This window comes from Saccopteryx leptura, chromosome 1, assembly GCF_036850995.1.
Source record: "Saccopteryx leptura isolate mSacLep1 chromosome 1, mSacLep1_pri_phased_curated, whole genome shotgun sequence".
Taxonomy (NCBI): domain Eukaryota; kingdom Metazoa; phylum Chordata; class Mammalia; order Chiroptera; family Emballonuridae; genus Saccopteryx; species Saccopteryx leptura.
The window spans coordinates 60,011,695-60,030,902 of NC_089503.1; the positions used below are offsets into that span (position 1 = coordinate 60,011,695).

The 19,208-nt window shown below is 46.2% G+C and overlaps 1 protein-coding gene across 1 annotated transcript in view; it reads right to left on the reverse strand.

Annotated features, from left to right (window-relative positions):
* Nucleotides 1-830: 830 nt before the first annotated feature.
* XRRA1 (X-ray radiation resistance associated 1) overlaps nucleotides 831-19,208 on the reverse strand; it is a 112,625-nt gene continuing 94,247 nt past the window's right edge. The window contains exons 13-19 of the mRNA XM_066368587.1: nucleotides 17,970-18,063; nucleotides 17,146-17,261; nucleotides 11,867-12,205; nucleotides 2,577-2,781; nucleotides 1,852-1,967; nucleotides 1,543-1,648; nucleotides 831-1,161 (exon numbers count right to left, since the gene is read on the reverse strand). Of these exons, the coding sequence (XP_066224684.1) occupies nucleotides 905-1,161; nucleotides 1,543-1,648; nucleotides 1,852-1,967; nucleotides 2,577-2,781; nucleotides 11,867-12,205; nucleotides 17,146-17,261; nucleotides 17,970-18,063 (1,233 nt within the window). The 3' untranslated portion in view covers nucleotides 831-904. The remainder of the gene's footprint in view (nucleotides 1,162-1,542; nucleotides 1,649-1,851; nucleotides 1,968-2,576; nucleotides 2,782-11,866; nucleotides 12,206-17,145; nucleotides 17,262-17,969; nucleotides 18,064-19,208) is intronic.

Here is a 19,208-nt window from a genome sequence, read left to right on the forward strand (position 1 = left end):
CCACCCCAGCCCCAGTGGCCTTCTCGAGTCTCTCCTCTGTGGCGTTGACTACTGAACACTCACAAGAGTGGGACAACCCCACAGGCTGCCTTGGCCAGAATTATGTAGTTTACTTACATAGTTGACATTGGCCAGAACTAGTTTACTTAAGTAGCTGACCTAACATAGCCCCAGGTTCTGTATTACAGCACAGCTCATCATGTTTACTTATGGGGCTTGTTTGTGATCTAGATTAGAGTCCCCTGTGAAACTGCACGTAAGTCCTCTCCTCAGCTTGTCCCAATTTGTGGCCATGGCTAACTGATAAGGGAATTCCAATCCTCTCTTCCTCCCTTCCCCACATTTGCCCTCACAAGAGAAAAAGCTATCCAACAGGAAAAGCACCATTTCTGGAGATTGACGGCCTCAATTTTGCCACCCTCCCCCCACCCACCCACCCACCCACACACACACACACACACACACATTAGTGGCTGTAGGCGAGTTAACTTCTCTGAGCTTTAGACTCTGTATTGCTTCTCTTCCATCAACTCCCTTTTCTATCCCAGTGGTCAGTCAACACAGCTCTGTTGGACACACGTAACTCAGAACTCAGGCAGGTTTGCCACCGGACTGCAGGGATCTTTCCCCAGTGTAACAGCCTGGCATAGGCCCAATAAGAACATGGACTACCCTGCTCTGTGCACCCACAATTTATTGCTGCTGGGCCAGGCGTGGGTCCTGCCAGGCCTGGGAGAGGAGGTCCTGACGAGCTCCCCACTCTGGCGGCCGGCCAGCCTGCAAGGCTGAGCTGAACTCTGAGGCCCACGCCCAGCTGAGCCTGCCCGAGGCTCTGTCCAGAGTGCGCAGCCCTCAGGGAGGGTGTGGGGCACAGGCCGGGGGGCACATGGCCCTGTATGCGGCTCTAGCCTTTTGTGTCACTGGCCGATTCCGATTCCGGGCAGAACTCATCCATGAACTGGAGGAAGCGGCCGAACTTAGGCGGGCCCTCATTGAGGGCCGGGTGGGCTGGGGGCGGTGCTGCGGCCCTGAACACGGTCCGCAGCGAGCCACGCACCAGATCCCGGTAGCGTGCGCGAAACTCCTTCAGCAGCCTCTTGGCCTCCAGGTACTGCTTCTGGTTCTCCAGCCGCCGCCCTGCCCGCTGCTGCAGGACAGCGCCTGCAGGGAGAGAGCCAGGAGGGGCAGGCTCATTCTGGGTCTTACCTAGCCCAAGGCAGTGGGGGGCTGGATCTGTTGTCCCCTAGAAAGTGGGATGGAGTGACAGAAGGGTGTTCAGGGAACTGGCTGAAAATGGCCTCTCCAGCTTGGGGCATTAGGAAGCCAGCAGGTGCCCCCTCCTGATGCTATTCTATCTCAAGCCTTAGTTCCAGTCCCTTACATGCTGCCTCACTCAGACCCCCATCTGCACAGGCGAAGGGCTAGGACAGATGCTCCTAAGGGCCCTTCCTGCTCTGACATAGGCCTTTGCCTTATGCCAGCAGATAATAAAGTTCTAGATCTTGGGTTCTGGTGGCTGACGACTAGGGGCCAGAGCCATACCTAACGGAGCTTCTGTGATGTTCCGGGGGTCATGCATACGAAGGAGGATGTCATCCAGCAGCTGGGCTCGAGTCTTCCGTGGGGGTGGGACAAGGATCCTCTGGGCCTGATAGAAGTTGAAAGGAGAGTGTTATCCCAGCCTGTGATCAGTCTTTCTGGCCTCACCTCATATGCTCGCAGCCAGAGGCCTAGAAGCAAGTGGGGACTCTGGGAGAGCACGGACCTTAGGAGGCTTGGAGGTGACAGCCACCTCTGCTCCTGTGGGTATCCCCAGTGGGTATTTGGATACTCAGTGAGGTGAAGGTTTACCCGTTTCTCCTTGGGAACATAGGGTTTCTGAAGAGCGTCCATCTTGGGCTTGGAGGAACAGGACAGGAGCGGGTGCTTCAGTATGTGCTTCAGGGCCCGTGCATTCTTTTGGATTCCTACTGCAGCAAGGCAAGGTGGAGGCCAGGCACTTTGCCCTCCTTCTCCTAGATCCCTCCCCCAATCTCTTCATCCCCCATAGACTAGAGGGGGGAATGGGTAAAAAAAAGAAAAGCCCCACATCTTTCCCTGGTCTGTTGCAGTGTCAGAAGTGCCACCATTCATGCAGTGAATACCAATCTCCTATGAGCAAAGATCCCAATGGGAAAATAGCATTGGAGTGGGGAAAGGAGCTGCCCCCAGTATAACCCCATTAGCTTCAGGGGGGTTAAACTGAAGGGACTGATACCCAAGAGAACACAGCTGAGCATCAGTTCCTTTGAAAGTACCAGTACTGTTAACACATCAGGATGAAATAAAGGACTCAGAGAGGGCACTGGCTAGAGTCTCTGAATAGCTGTGGCTTCCCAAAGCCATTTAAATCCTAGGCCAGGAGTCCTGACATGTAAGGCTCTAAACCAGGACACCCTCAGGGCCCTTTGGCAGATACTCATATAGAAGACAGCACCCTGGTCTGGAAAAGAGTCTTGTCACCAGTCTTGGCTTTGCCAAGACTTGATCTGGGCTGTGGAGATGGCCCCTACCTTGGAGGCATTCTCCTCACATACCCTTTGGCTCAATGAAGGCTGGATCAGGGTTGGCTGTCAGCAGCTCTTGGTAGCCATTGTATTTGCTGGAGAGTGAGGCAGATGTAAGCTTCCTCTGAGACCTCTTCACCTCTCTGGGTGCTGGGGTTGGTGGTGGTGGTGGTATTTGGTCCTTCTCTACCTCTGAATCAACTCTCTGGAGGATGGAGTAAGGCAGCCCACTCACCTGTGCCCAGGAAGAAAAACACATTCCTTCATTCTACTAACACTTCTTATCAGCTCTATGTGAGTCCCTATATGGGGCTCTGTTAAGGGCAAGAACCAAGGCTGGGTAAGAGGAGAGAGACATGAAAATAGACAATAACCTATACCCTGATACATCTGTAACAGAAGGGAGCACAAAGGTTCCAGGTGAGCTCATAGGAAGCCCTAACCCAGCCTGGGGTGTCAGGAAGCTTCCTAGAAGAAGTAATGCCTTAGCCTGAACTAAGTCTTGAAGAATGAGGAGAGCCATCCCAAGGCAGGGGTGGGAGAGGTGTGGGCTGCAAGAGATGAAAAGGAAAGACTTTTGCAAGCAAGGGATAGTATGATACTATTGAAGCAAGGTGCACAGGTAAGACAGTAAGGTGCATTAAGGGGAACTTAATATTAGTATAGTTGGAGTATACCATGAAGCCATAGACAGCTGGAGAAAAATCAGAGCCCAAACCATGAGAGACCTTCAATTGCCAAGCTGAAGGTGTTTATTTTGTCTTGGTTTATATTTTCTTTTTTTTTTAATTTATTTATTCATTTTAGAGAGGAGAGGGAGAGACAGAGAGAGGGAAGTGGGGGAGGAGCTGGAAGCACCAACTCCCATATGTGCCTTGACCAGGCAAGCCCAGGGTTTCGAACTGGCGACCTCAGCATTTCCAGGTCGATGCTTTATCCACTGCGCCACCACAGGTCAGGCGGTTTATATTTTCTTTATCCACACTATGATGGACAGCAAAGCGTTTTAAGGGAGTGAGTAAACACTGTCTGGAGTCACATTTTTAGTCTACCCCAATAGGTTTTATAAAGAAACAACTTTATGAAACCTGTATTACATGTAGGATATAGTTATACACATTATTAAAACTTATGGCTGCCTAAAAATAAAAAACTAGAAAATATGAATAGACCTATAACAAGTAAAAAGATTGAATTAGTAATTTTAAAACTTCCCACAAAGAAACACCATTGACTAGATGGCTTCAGTAGTGAATTCTACCAAACATTTAAAGAAGAATGGACAAGGTAATAGAAAACAATCAGAGCAGCAAAATAATAATAATAATAATAATAATTTTAAAAATTGAGAATAATCTAAGGGACCTCTGGGACAATGTGAAGCACAACAACGTCTGCATCATGTGATCCCAGAAGGAAAAGAGAAACAGCAAGAAATTGAGAATCTATTTAAAGAAATAATGGCTAAAAATTTCCCTAACCTGGTGAAGAAAAACGATACACATGTCCAGGAAGCACAGACAGTCCTAAACAAGATGAACCTAGAGGCCCACACCAAGGCCCTGGCTGGATGGCTCAGTGGTAGAGCATCTGCCTGGCATGTGGAAGTCCCAGGTTCGATTCCCAGCCAGGGCACACAGGAGAGGCACCCATCTGCTTCTCCCCCCCCCCCCCCCGTTTTCTATCTCTCTCTTCTCTTCCTGCAGCCAAGGCTCCATTGGAGCAAAGTTGACCCAGGTGCTGAGGATGGCTTCATGGCCTCACCTCAGGTGCTAGAATGGCTTCAGTTGCAATGGAGCAATGCCCCAGATGTGCAAAGCATCACCCTCTAGTGGGCTTGCCAGGTTAGGCACATGTGGGAGTCTGTCTCTCTGCCTCCCTGCTTCTCACTTCAGAAAAATACAAAAAAAAAAAAAAAAAGCCCACACCAAAACACATCATAATTAAAATGGCAAAGGTTAAAAACAAAGAGAGAATCTTAAAAGTAGCAAGAGAAAGACAGACAGTTAGTTACCTTTAGGGAGCTCCCATAAGACTGTCACATGATGTCTCAACAAAAACATTACAGGCCAGAAGAAATTGGCATGATATATTCAAAGTGATGGCCTACAATCAAGACTACTCTACTACCCAGGAAAGCTATGATTTAAAATTGAAGGTGAAATAAAGAGTTTCCCAGACAAGAAAAAACTAAAGGAGTTCATTGTGATTACAAAATCATTATTACAAGAAATGTCAAAGGGTCTTATAAAAAAGAGAAACACACAAAGAATAAAATGGCAATAAATATGTATCTATCAATAGTTACTTTAAATGTAAATAGCTAAATGCTCCAATGAAGAGACATAGCCCTGGCCAGTTGGCTCGGTGGTAGAGTGTTGGCCTGGTGTGTGGAAGTCCTAGGTTCGATTCCCAGTCAGGGCACACAGCAGAAGCGCCCATCTATTTCTCCACCCTTCCGCCTCTCCTTCCTCTCTATCTCTCTTCCTGTCTTGAAGCCAAGGCTCCATTGAAGTAAAGTTGGCCTGGGCGCTGAGGATGGCTCCACAGCCTCCACCTCAGGCACTAGAATGGCTCCAGCAGCAATGGAGCAACGCCCAGATGGGCAGAGCATCGCCCCCTGGTGGGCATGCCAGATGGATCCTGGTCGGGCACATGCAGGAGTCTGTCTGACTGCCTCCCTGCTTCTAATTCAAAAAATACAAAAAAAATTTAAAAAAAATGACATAGCATAGCTAAGAGAATAAGAATACAAGACCCATGTATATGCTATCTATAAGAGACCCACCTCAGAATGAAATACACACAGACTGAAACTAAAAAGATACTTCATGCAAATGGAAAGGAAAGAAAAACTAGAGTAGCAATACGTATATGAGACAAAATACTTTAAAACAAAGGCTATAATAAGAGACAAAGAAAGACATTACATAATGATAATGTATGTATGGATCAATCTAACAAAAGGATATTACCATTGTAAACATTTATGCACCCAACATTGTAGTACCTAAATACACAAAGCAAATCTTGATGGGTATAAAGGGAGACAGCAACAGTAATACAGTCATCACAGAGGATTTTAACACCCAATTGATATAATAAAAAGATATTCAACAAAAAAATCAGTAAGGAAACAGCAGCCTTAAATGCACATTAGACCAGATGGATTTGATTGATACAATTAAATACAATTAGCAAGTAGGTTTATAGTTGTTCTTATGGAATACATTAATTAATAATAATTCAAGAATAAACTCTGTACTATGTACTTGCAACTGTAAACCTATTTTTATCCCACACTGTATTTTTGGAACATTCACACCAAAGCAGTGAATATACATTCTTTTCAAGTACACATGGAACATTTTTCTAGGATAGGCACAAAACAAATCTCAGTAAATTTAAGAAGATTGAAATCATATCAAGCATCTTCTCCAACCACAACAGTATAAAACTAGAAATCAATTATAAGAAAAAAAAACTGAAAATAACACACAAACACATGGAGGCTAAATAATGTTACTAAACAATGAATGGGTTAACAATGAGAGCAAGAGAGAAATCAAAAGTTACTTTGAGACAAATGAAAATGAACACACAAGAACCCAAAATCTATAGGACAGTGTGAAAGCAGTCCTAAGAGAGAAATTCATAGCAATACAGGCCTACCCCAAGAAGCAAGAAAAATCTCAAATAAATAATCTAAGCCCTGGCTGGTTGGCTTACTGGATAGAGTGTTGGCACAGTATGCAGAAGTCCCAGGTTTGATTCCTGGTCAGGGCACACATGAGAAATGACCATCTGCTTCACTTCCTCTCCCTCTCCCTCTTCTCTCTCTTCCCCTCTCTCAGCCAGTGGCCTGATTGGTTTGAGCGCTGACCCCGGGCACTGAGGATATCTCAGTTGGTCCGAATGTTGGCCTCAGGTGCTGAGGATAGCTCTGGTGATTCAAGCATTGGCCCCAGATGGGGGTTGCCAGGTGGATCCCATTTGGGGTGCATGCAGGAATCTGTCTACTTCCCCTCCTCTCACTTAAAAACAAAAGCAAAAAAGAATAGAACCTTAAACCTAAAGGAACTAGCAAAATAACAACAAACAAAGCACAAAGTGAGTAGAAGGAAGGAAATAAAGATCAGAACAGAAATAAAGAAAATATATACTAAAAATAATATAAAAAGATCAATAAAATAAAGAGCTAATTCTTTGAAAATATAAACAAGACCAATAAACCTGTGATCAGATTCATTAAGTAAAAAAAAGAGAAGACTCAAATAAATAAAATCAGAAATGAAAGAGGAAAGGTACCAACTGATACCACAGAAATAAAAAGGATTGTAGGAAAATATTATGAAAACTATATGCCAACAGATTGGACAATCTGGAATAAATGGATAAATTCCTAGAAACATACAATTTTCCAAAACTGAATGAAGAAGAAACAGAAAATCTGAACAGACTAAATACAACTAATGAAATCAAAGCAAAATCAAAAAACTTCCAGCAAACCAAAGTCCTGGACTGGATGGCTTCACAGCTAAATTTTACCAAATATTCAAAGACTAACACCAATCCTACTCAAACATTACCAAAAAATTCAAGAGGAGGGAAGGCACCCAACCTCACTTTATGAGGCTAGCATTATCCTAATTCCAAAACCAGATAATGACACTACAAAGAAAGAAAATTAGAGGCTAACTCTGATGAACATAGATACCAAAACCCTTACTATTAGCAAACTGAATACAGCAATACATTAAAATGATGATACACCTTGATCAAGTGGGATTTAGTCCTGGGAGGCAAGGTTGGTACAATGTCTGCAAATCAATTAATGTGATCACAAACAAAATGAAGGATAAAAATCACTAGATCATATCAATAGATACAGAAAAAACACGACAAAGTATAGCACCCATTTATGATTAAAATTCTCAGCAAAGTTGGAATAGAGGAAACATACCTCAACATAGTAAAGGCCGTATATGGCAAACCCACAGCCAACTTCATTGAGGGCACACACAGGAACAGATTGATGTTCCTGTCTCTCTCTCTCCCTTCCTCTCTTGCTAAAAACAATAAATAAAAAAATTTAAAAAGATTTAAATGTAAAACTCAAAATGATAAAACTCGGCCCTGGCTGGTTGGCTCAGTGGTAGAGCATTGGCCTGGTGTGCAGGAGTCCCAGGTTCGATTCCCAGCCAGGGCACACAGGAGAAGCGCTCATCTGCTTCTCCACCCCTCCCCCTCTCCTTCCTCTCTGTTTCTCTCTTCCTCTCCCACAGCCAAGGCTCCATTGGAGCAAAGTTGGCCCGGGTGCTGAGGATGGCTCTGTGGCCTCTGCCTCAGGTGCTAGCTCTGGTCGCAACAGAGCAACGCCCCAGATCAGCAGAACATCCCCCCCTGGTGGGCGTGCTGGGTGGATCCCGGTCGGACGCATGCGGGAGTCTGTCTGACTGCCTCCCTGTTTTCAGCTTCAGAAAAAAAAATCTCCCCCCCAAAATCATAAAACTCCTAGAAGAAAACATAGGCACTAAAAGCTCTGACATTTCTCTTAGCAATATTTCTTCTGATATGTCTCCTTGAGCAAGTGAAACAAAAGAAAAAACAAATTGGACTCTATCAAACTAAAAAGTTTTTGTACAGCAAAGAAAACCATCAACAAAAGGAAAAGATAGCCTACTGAATGGGAGGACATATTAGCCAATAATATATCTGATTAGAGGTTAATATCCAAAATTTATAAAGAACTCATCATAATCCAAATAAAAAATGGGCAGAGTACCTGAAGAGCTTCTCCAAAGAGGACATAGAGATGGCCAATAGACATGTGAAAGATGTTCAACGTCATTGTCAGAGAAATGCAAATTAAAACCACAATTAGCCTGACCAGGTGGTGGCGCAATGTGGTACTGAGACACAGAGGATGCAGGTTTGAAGCCCCAAGGTTGCTGGTTTGAGCGCTGTCTCACCAGCTTGAGTGCTGGGATCATAGACGTGACCCCTTGATCACTGACTTGAGCCCAAAGGTCACTGGCTTGAAGCCCAAAGTTGCTGGCTTGAGCAAGGGGTCACTCAGTCTGCTGTAGCCCCCTGGTCAAGGCACATATGAGAAAACAAAAAGTGAACAACGAAAGTGCCCCAACAAATACTTGATGCTTCTCATTTCTCTCCCTTCCTGTCTGTCCCTATCTGTCTCCCTGTCTCTCTCTCTCTATCTCTGTCACAAACACAAACCAACAAACAAAAACCCCACAATTATATATCACCTTACCCCTGTCAGAATGGCTAGTATCAATAAATCCACAAACAATAAGTGTTGACAAGGATTTGGAGAAAGGGGAACCCTCGTGCTGCACTGCTGGTTGGAATGCAGACTGGTGCAGCCACTATGGAAAATAATACGGAGGTTCTTCAAAAAATTATAAATGGATCTGCTGCCTGGCCTGTGGTGGCGCAGTGGAGAGAGCATCAACCTGAAATGCTGAGGTCACCAGTTCAAAACCCTGGGCTTGCCCGGTATGACAAGCAATCAATGAACATCTAAAATGAAGCAACCATGAGTTGGTACTTCTTGAGACCCCCTACCCCTGTAAAATCAATAAATAAAATCTTTTTTAAAAAATGGAACTGGCTCTTGGTTCCTGGGATGATTAGCATGAGAGAGCAGAGGGAGCAGAGCAGAGAGCAGAAAGAGGCCATGTGGCCAGGAGAAGCAGCAAAGATGGTGGAGTGCTGAGTGAGATGCCAGTTTGTGTAGAGTTTGTATCTGGGATAAAGAAGGAGATGGGGAACTGAGGAGAATAAGGCTGATGAGCTAGAAACCTTTGATTCTAGGAAACTTGGATAAGTCAGTAGCTTTGTGAGCACTGAATGTGAGTGGGTTTTGGAGCCCAGTGTGTGTTTTTACTTGCCCACCGGGTGCAAGCTAGAATTAAAGCTAATGGCCCACCAAAAAAAAAAAAAAAAAAAAAAAAAAAAAATGGAACTGCCTTATGACCCAGTGATTTCACTTCTGACTACATATCTGAAGAAACCCAAATATATGTGTGTGTGTGTGTGCAGTGTTATCTACCATAGCCCAGATATGGAAGCAGCCCAAGTGCCCATCAATAGACAACTAGATAAAGATGAAATGGTACATATGTACAATGGAATATTATTAGCCATAAAAAAGAATGAAACCTTGCCATTTGTGACAGTCTGGATGGACCTAGAGGGTATTATGCTAAGTGAAATAAGTCAGAGACAAATTCACTTATATGTGGAATCTAAAGAACAAAATAAAGAAAACTATACACACAGCGAGCAGACTGACTGTTGCCAGAAGGAAGGGGATTTGGGGGATTGGGTGAGAGAGGTGAAGGTATTAAGAAGCACAAATTGGTAGTTATAAAACAGTCATGGGGATGTAGAGTACAGCATAGGGACTAAAGTCAATAATATTGTAATAACTATATATGGGGCCAGGTGAGCATTGGAAATATCAGGGGAACACTTGTGTATGATTATCTAACCACTATGTGGTACACCTGAAACCAATTCAAAAAATATTAAAAGTAAACTGTAATTGAAAAAAAAAATTTGCTACAGCAGAGATGAGGAGTAAAACAAAATATCAAGCATATTCAGGGATTTTTTAAAAATAAGAGTTAGAAAAAAATCAAGAAGAATGAATGCCAGTCCCTCACAAACTCTTCTAAAAATTAAGGGAAGAGGGAATACTCAAGGTCAGTTTTACCCTGAAACCAAAACTAAAGACAGACATAAGAAAGGAAAACTACAAACATATCCTTATGAATATAAATACAAAATCTTCAAAAAATACTAGCACACTGAATGAGCAACATATAAAAAGAATTTATATGTCACCAAGTGGATTTATCCCCAGGTATACGAGGTTGGTTTAATACTTGGAAATCAAATGTAATAATATGCTATATAATTATATAAAGTATACAAACCACATGATCATCTCAACAGCCACAGAAAAGAACATTTGGCAAAATGTAACACCCCTTCAGGATTAATAACACTTAAATCAGGAATAGAAAGAAATTTCCCATACCTGATAAAAGACCTTTATGAAAAACCCACAACTAACATTATAATTAATGGTGGAAGACTAAAAACTTTCTCACTAAGATCAGGAATAAGACTAGGATGTCAGCTCTTTCCGCTTCTATTCAACATTGTACTTGAGGTTATAACCTTGGTAACTAGGCAAGGGGGAAAAATGACTCAATGTTATTGCTTTAGGCAGTACATCTCTGAGAGCAGCAGTGTGTGATGTGCATGCTTGTGTGACAGAATCACCCTTGGACTTACTCTTTTCCTGTCCATACTGTTCTTTCATACAGCTCCCAGTTTATTTTTTTAATGCTTACTTGTGTATACTCGACTGCAAGATGTTCTGTTACAGTTCACAAAAATGCTTTTATGTGTATGAATATGTAGGTCACTATAAATCACCTGTGGAGTAAGAGATGAATGGAGGACTAGACATATTGTAAATGTGTGGCTGGATGTATATCTTGGACAGATCTGGCAGACTGGATGTGGGGTGACCAGGGAGGGCAGCGATACAATAATAAAGTTGTAGGGGGTGCTGCCAACTCCTCCAGCCTTGTGTTGCCCTTTTCCTACATGTCGCCCTTCTGTTGCACGGACACTGAACCATTCGTGGTTCTTCGTGTACATTTTAGTTTCCTTCCTCTGTATCCCGCTCCATGCTGTTTACTCTGCCCAGCAGCCCTTGTGCTGTCTTCACATTGTTCACTTCTCCTCTGCCTGCAAAGCTCATCCCATTTGGACCTCTTTCAGAAAGCCTGCCTTTCTGGTCTGCAGCAGAGGCATGCCCCGTCCTCTAGGTTTCCAGCCCCCGAGTTTCTTACTCTGAGCGGTGACTGTGTGCACTATTGCTGTCCATCTCCCTCGTTTATAAGGACATCTCAAGGCAGGACCATGTCTTATCCATTTGTATTCCCAGGATTCAGAGGCAGCATCAGAAGTGAGGTGCCCTTAAGCAGATAGACAGAGGCAACAGCAACCCTTTCTAAAACTGGCCAGAACCACACCCTAGCCAGACCCCAGGTGTTGTCTCTGCCACGGGACCATGACTTGTCCCCATAGGTACCCCCATCAGTAGCCACGGATAAGTGGGTCTCTTAGAGGGCCTTGCAGGGTGCTGCCTTCTGGTTTCCAGACCTGCCCTGTGCTTGCTCACACATGTAGATGCCTACAGTAGTTGGGCCATGTAAGGGCTGCGCAGGAACCTGTGGGGGCCGGGAACAGGTGGCCAGGGCCAGGTGGGTCAGCACCTGTGTCAAGAAGATGGACTGTGTGCTCTTGGTGTCATCGTCTGATGGGTACTCTGGGCTGAGGTGGCCAGCAGTGTCGCTCCGGCAAGACGCGATCTCTTCACTAAGCACAGTGGAGCTGGAGCGGATGGGAGGAAGCGGCACGAAGGCCCGGTGGGACAGAGAAAGGCCCCTCAGGCCCTCGATGGGCACCTCTGGCTTCAGAGCACTGTCTCTGGCAGGGGGCAGCAGGTCAGCCAGCTGTGACTCCAGCCTCTCTGCGGGAGACTTGACTGTGACAGCAGGTAGGTGATGAGGAATCAGAGGTTGCTTTGGCACCTTTGGGACTTGGGTTTTCACCTGTCATGGGAGAAGGACTGGGTTGGTTTGTTTCCTAACTGGAATCTCTCCTCCTGGAGCTTACCAGCCTAATGCCACCTGGTACAGTGATCAGAACACTGGGTGAGTGCTCAGGGGGGGTGGGAGGGAGCAAAATCACACTTACTGGGCATCCATGATGTACCCTCTACAAGACATGTGTTGTTTCATTTAGACCCAGTGAGTAATTATCCTCATTTTATAGAAGGGGAAATGGGCTCAGAGAGGTAAAATGACTTGTCCAATGTCACAGAGTTTTTCAGTGGCAGAGCCTGGATTATGTAATTCCTGTCCTGGATTCCAGGTCTAATTCTGAACCCTGACCATATCACTCTGGTCCTCAGTAGCCTTATCTCTCTGTTCAAGGTTGACACACGCCCTTGACCCTTGGGGACTCCTGGGGCAAGTGAGAGATGGTCCTGCATCTTCGAGAAGGCAGCAGCAGAAGGCCCCTTCAGGATGCTCGTCCCTGCACCTTATGTAAAGATCCATAAGGTAAATCTCTCTCAGGGTTCAGGACCAAGGAATCAACTTCTTTCTTGCTGAACTGCTCAGCTTCCTTCATTAGCAAAAGCTTGTCATCCTTCCTCTCTCCTTCTTTGCCTCAGCTGCCAGGAGAGAGCTATGTGCTGTTTCTCTCAGCTGGTCTTTGTACCACCTCCCCTCCCAAGTTACATGGTGGTTGACTTTATTCTTTGCCAAAGGTATTTGGTCCACTGCTATCTACCATTTATTTGGCAGATAATGTAGTATAGTAGAAATATCCTAAGCACTGTTGTTAGAAAAATACGGGCTGGGCCCTGGCCGGTTGGCTCAGTGATAGAGCGTCGGCCTGGCGTGCAGAGGTCCCGGGTTCGATTCCCAGCCAGGGCACACAGGAAAAGCGCCCATCTGCTTCTCCACCCCTCCCCCTCTCCTTCCTCTCTGTCTCTCTCTTCCCCTCCCGCAGCCAAGGCTCCATTGGAGCAAGGATGGCCTGGGAGCTGGGGATGGCTCCTTGGCCTCTGCCCCAGGCGCTAGAGTGGCTCTGGTTGCAACAGAGCGACGCCCCGGAGGGGCAGTGGATCCCGGTCGGGCGCATGTGGGAGTCTGTCTGACTATCTCTCCCCATTTCCAGCTTCAGAAAAATACAAAAGAAAGAAAGAAAGAAAGAAAGAAAGAAAGAAAGAAAGAAAGAAAGAAAGAAAGAAAGAAAGAAAGAAAGAAAGAAAGAAAGAAAGAAAGAAAGAAAGAAAGAAAGAAAGAAAGAAAAATACGGGCTGGAATGCAGTTCTAGCCTTTGAGCATCCACCTCCTTCTCTTGAAATGGGAGAACAGTCCCTGCCCTGCCTGTACTGCAGAGTGCTCCCCAAAGAGATGACGTATGCAAATGTACCTAACTAAAAAGTGAAGGAAGGCTGTTATAAACAATATTTGCTTTTTGAAAATATATAAAACTGTAGTGTTTAGACTTAAAGCCTAGGGACCCAGTCTTTCCTCAGAACCCACGCTGCAGCTGTCATTGCTGCTGGGCGGAAGCGGCAGCACTTCCTCTGCCTGTCCCAGGTCAGCGCTGGAGCGGGCGTGGGTGGGGCGCCGCGCTCTGTCTACTCCTCCACCACTTCCCCAGCTCCTTCTCGAGGAAGAACGGAAGAACGGAGAACGTGATGCAGCAGAGGCTGACAGTCACTGGGGCCTGGGTGCCTGGTGACCTGGACGGGCCAGCATCACGGGCGGAGTGTTTTATCTCCCATTTGTGTTCTCACACGCAAAGGGCTCCCACAGCTTCTTGGTTACGTGTTGGGTGGATCTGGCCCCCTCTGGCAGGTTCTCCATTTTCCCCAAGTTCTGTCCATGCCTAGGCCTGAGGGAGGGCCAGCAGCCTTCGTCCATGTGACTGACTGAGTAAAGACTCAGAGTCTGCTGTGTGTATCAGCCCATCTCTGTAAGCACATTGGGACAGACAGGCAACTCCAATTTAGCTAAAGACAGTCTGCACTGGAGGTTGAATGGTGTTTGCCTAGATGCACAAAGCATTGGTTTCTCATCTGGCCACTGGATTTGTGTTTATCCTCTATTAATCAGAACCTAAGAGGCTCTCTGGACCTACACACTAACTTTTAATAAGTAAGTTATTTCACCTGCTTCCTTGTCTGCTGTGAGGATTATGGGATGGCACACGTGCAAGCGCTCAGCAGAGTACTGGGCATGGGTGCTCTGAGTGTGGGAGAGGATTATGTACTTAGCCTCTGCTCACTCTGATTCTACCCCTTCCCAGCTGCTCACAGGAAGGGAGGTAGTTGCCTAAGAGGAGGCAACAAACAAGGGGAAGATGATGGAAACCCTTTGAATTTCTGTCTTTTTCTGGTTTTCATTGCTTCTCAGGTCCTATGAGGGCTTCCAACAAGAAAGAGCTGGGCTGGACAGAGACAGGCTATAGAGCGGGTGGCAAGGGCAAGACTGTATTTAACTTTTGTTACCAGCAACACCCAGTCCAGCTTTGGGCTGTAGGAAGGAGGAAGGAGCATTTCGCAGAAATTTCTGAAACCTAGCAGATGAAAGGGGGATTGGATTTAACCAGTGGTGGGATTCAAATAATTTAACAGCTGGTCCTCTGCCCTAATGACCATTTCGTATAAAAAAAAAAGATATACTGAAAGGCAGTTTATTATTTCATGCATTTAATACTTAAATAAGAATAATAAAAGAGAGGCCCTGGCCTGTTAGCTCAGCAGTAGAGCGTGGGCCCGGCGTGTGGAAGTCCCAGGTTCGATTCCTGGCCAGGGCACACAGGAGAAGTGGCCATCTGTTTCTCCACCCTTTCTCCTCTCCTTTCTCTCTCTCTCTCTCTCTCTCTCTCTCTCTTCCCCTCCCTCAGCCAAGGCTCCATGGGAGCAAAGTTGGCCGGGGCACTGAGCATGGCTCTATGGCCTCTGCCTCAGGTGCTGATGATGGCTCCAGTCGCAGCAGAGCATCACCCCCTGGTGGCCATGCCGGGTGAATCCCAGTTGGGCACACACAGGAGTCTGTCTGTCTGCCTCTCTGCTTCTCACTTCAGAAAAAATACAAAAAAGAAAAAAAAAAGAACAATAAAACTGTTAAAAAAAAAACTAGATTAGGTTATAAGAAAGAGTTTTAAAATATTAATGAAAAAATATTCAATAATACCTGACAAAAAACAATACAAGTTGTCACCCCCTGGTTGTTTGGCACTTTTTCTGTTTATGTTATATATTTGCTTATTGAAGTAACAAACACAAGAGAATTAAAATGTAGTATTTCATCAAAGGTATAATGAGTCTTATGAAATGAACAAATAAATATTACAAGCATAGTTTTGTCAAATTTTTTCACCTATTACTACGAGTACTTAGAATATGCTGTTGCACAAATGAATGTTAAAAAAAAGAGTAAGGCCTGACCAGGCGGTGGCGCAGTGGATGGAGCGTCGGACTGGGATGTGGAGGACCCAGGTTCGAGACCCCGAGGTCTCCAGCTTGAGTGCAGGCTCGTCTGGTTGGAGCAGAGCTCACTGATTTGAGCCCAACTGGCTTGAGCCCAGGGTCGCCGGCTCGAGCAGGGGGTTGCTCGGTCTGCTGAGGGCCCGCGGTCAGGGCATATATGGGGGAGCAATCAATGAGCAGCTAAGGTGTTGCAACACGCAACGAAAAGCTAATGATTGATGCTTCTCGTCTCTCCGTTCCTGTCTGTCTGTCCCTGTCTATCCCTCTCTCTGACTCTCTGTCTCTGTTAAAAAAAAAAAAAGAGTAAGGAATGTAATTTGTGATTTCCACATTGGGTGGCTGCCCATGCACCCACCTTAGAGAGAACCCTGATTACAAGTGCCATTTTAACAACCAGTTAGTGGAACTCACCAAAAAATTAGGTATTGGTTCTGCCAAACTGGGGTGAACTTACTGAATCCTACTACTGGATTTAACTTACTTTCTGGCATCTAGAATGCAAGTCTAAGACCATTGGCTGGGGAAGATACAAAGGGAACCAATTGCTCTCAACATTAGAGAATGCTTCTTAAGATTCAGACAGGAAACCCTGGCTAGTTGGCTAAATGGTAGAGTGTCAGCCCGGTATGTGGATGTCCTAGGTTCGATTCCTGGTCCGGGCACACAGGAGAGGCACCCATCTGCTTCTCCAACCCTCCCCCTCTCGCTTCTTTCTCTCTCTCTCTTCCCCTCCTGCAGCCATGGCTCAATTCGAGTGAGTTGGCACCGGGCGCTAAGGATAGCTCATGGCCTCTGCCTCAGGCACTAAGATCTCAGTTGCTGAACAATGGAGCAATACCCTAGATGGGAAGAGCATCGCCCCTATTATGCTTGCGGAGTGGCTCCCAGTTGGGGCGCATGGAGTAGTGTGTCTCTCTGCCTCCCCTCCTCTCACTGTATTAGAAAAAAAAAGGATTCAGGCAGAAGGCATGCATTCTGGGCCTAGCACAGCCTTCATGACTGCCACAGGTGGTTATAACGTGCACTGGTATGGAGTTGGGAGTTTATCGCGAAAGCATCTGTTGCTTCATCCAGTCCTCTCAGCAGCTCTGAGAAGTTTTAGAATTGAGAAGCTGAAGCTCAGAGAGTGAAACTCTTGCCCAAGGTCAAACAGATATGGGAAGTGATGGGGCCAGGCTCGTACCTGGGTCTTCTGATTCTCCCCACATCTTCATAGCTCCTTCTCTGGGCCTCAGTTTCTCTGTAAAATTAGGGGTCAGACTCAATGGCCTGCAAGGCTCCTCCTGACTCCGCCTCTCCTGCCTCATCCTTCTCTGTATTAATAGATTAAGGAGAGGAGAAGACACTACTGCTAATACAAACCTGATGGCAGGATTCCGGGCATTGCGGGAGATGTGGCTCTATCACCAGGTTAGTCCACATGCATTGACACAGGCTCCATTCTCTCTGGGGTTGGGGGCCCCACCTTGGAAGCCTTACCTTCCGCGAGGCCTTCCGTGGCACCAAAATATGATGCTTAGCCTTCACTATCTTCCTTCGAATTAAGTGGATCCCCAGCCGCTCCTGGAGAAAGCTTTTTAGCAGTGGAGGGAGCCCTGATGAGAAAAGTTTATAGTTAGCTAGCATTTCCTGGGGGTTTACTATGTGCCAGACACTGTTCAAATTGCTGTACATATATTACATATATTAACATACTTAATTATCACATCAACCCTAGGAGGTAGGTACCCATATTATTCCCATTTAATAGGTAAGGAAACTGAGGCACAGAATGGTCAAGGAGTTTGCCTAAGGCAGTGCACAGATGGTGTGGTGTAAGGACTAGAACTCTGCTACTGTCACCTCAGGGCCTAGGATTCCAAAATGCCTTCAGCTGCCTCGTCTTTGACAGTGGCTTCCACTGTATTCAGTGTGCTTAGGATGGGACAGCCTTGCCCTTCCCAACTGGTAAATAAGGTTACAACAGACTTGATGTGTGTCCAAAAGCAGGGGGTTGCTTAAATACCTCATGTAGGATCTAGGTAAGACCTTTCTTGCTGTGTGACCTTGGGCATGTCCAAAACCGCACTGATTCTCAGTTTCCTCTGCTGTGCACAGGGGCAGTAGTGCCCGCCCACAGCGTTGCTGTCAGGAGGAGTGGGTGTGGAGCAGTGCTCAGCAGTGTCTGCTGTTTTCTCCATCCCCCTTGGCCACCCACAATGGGAGCAGAGCCCAGGGCTTGGCATCGATGAGGTGGGGATGAAGGTACCCATACTGTTTCCTGGACACCGGGCTGGGGGGTGGCAGCTTTGCAGGCACCATACCTCGTCTGTGGGTTACCAGAGGGTTGTTATGAAAGATGAGCTCACAGAGAGATGGGAAGAGGGCTACAGGCAGGATGGCATCTTCCTTCGCAATCTGTGAGGCATGCAGGAGAGAGCACTGGGTTGACATGTCCCCCCACCTCTGCCCACGTGCCTCTGGGCTCACGCCACAGGGCTACATGCTTGCTAGGACTGGGGTGAGGCTGGGGAAGTGACGTGCTGTGGGCGGGACTCATGCTGGGCAGCCTCTTATCCCTGCAATTTCACCTGCTCACACCCAGAACACTTGGCCCCTCCTATCTGAAATTCCATCATCACTGTTCCACATTTGAAAGTTAAGAGTTTTTCTCCCTTCTCCACACTGGTTATGTAGCCTATACCAAGTATTGAGGATACTGGTAGCAAAATAATAGCACATCTAGCTCTTGTCTTGCAAGGAGTCTGGAAGGTAGGCAAGGCACTGACTTTGACCTCAGGAAACAATTTGTCTGAGACTTCTTTTCCTCCGTGTACCCTCTGCATCCCCTGTCAGTCTGTCAGCAGCACTTCTGATGATCTCCTTCACTGAAGCCTGTCCTGGGTACTAATCTAGGGAGGGACAGGGGACAGGGGGTCAGGGGAGCCCATCTATCTAAGGGATAAGCAGAGCCCATGGTAAGGGAGGCTTCATGGCTGTCTGAGGCTCAGAGGCCAGTACACCCCTGTAAGGCCAGCCTCAGAAGGACAAAAAATACACAGTCCTTGTTGAGCAGAGTGGCTGGAACATCTGGGGACAACCTTGGGGAGAATGTCTATTAGGAAAAGAAAGTATGAGAGCTATGAGTGTCACCGGGACCAGGAGTAGGGCAATGACATTCCAGATGCCTGGATACACTGAAAGCTATAGGGTCAGATTCAGGACCCATAGAAGGCACTAAGGTCTGCAGGCTGCAAGGGCAGCACTGCACTTTGACTTCCTCTGGAACTTCACTGTGCTTCACTCGGTGATGCAAGTGTGGGCCAGACTAAAGCTAGTTACTGTCTTTCGTTTTTGTTCATTCAATCATATAGTTACTGAATGCCTACATGGGCCAAGCATTGGGTTGGGAATGAATAAAACATAACTTCTGTCCTCACGGAGCACTGGAAGAAATAGTAACATTAAGGAGAGTGGATTTACAACTATGATTAGTGCCACGAGAAAGAGGCACATGAAATACTTGGGTGGTCTGACCTGGTGAGGGAGATAAGATAAGGCAC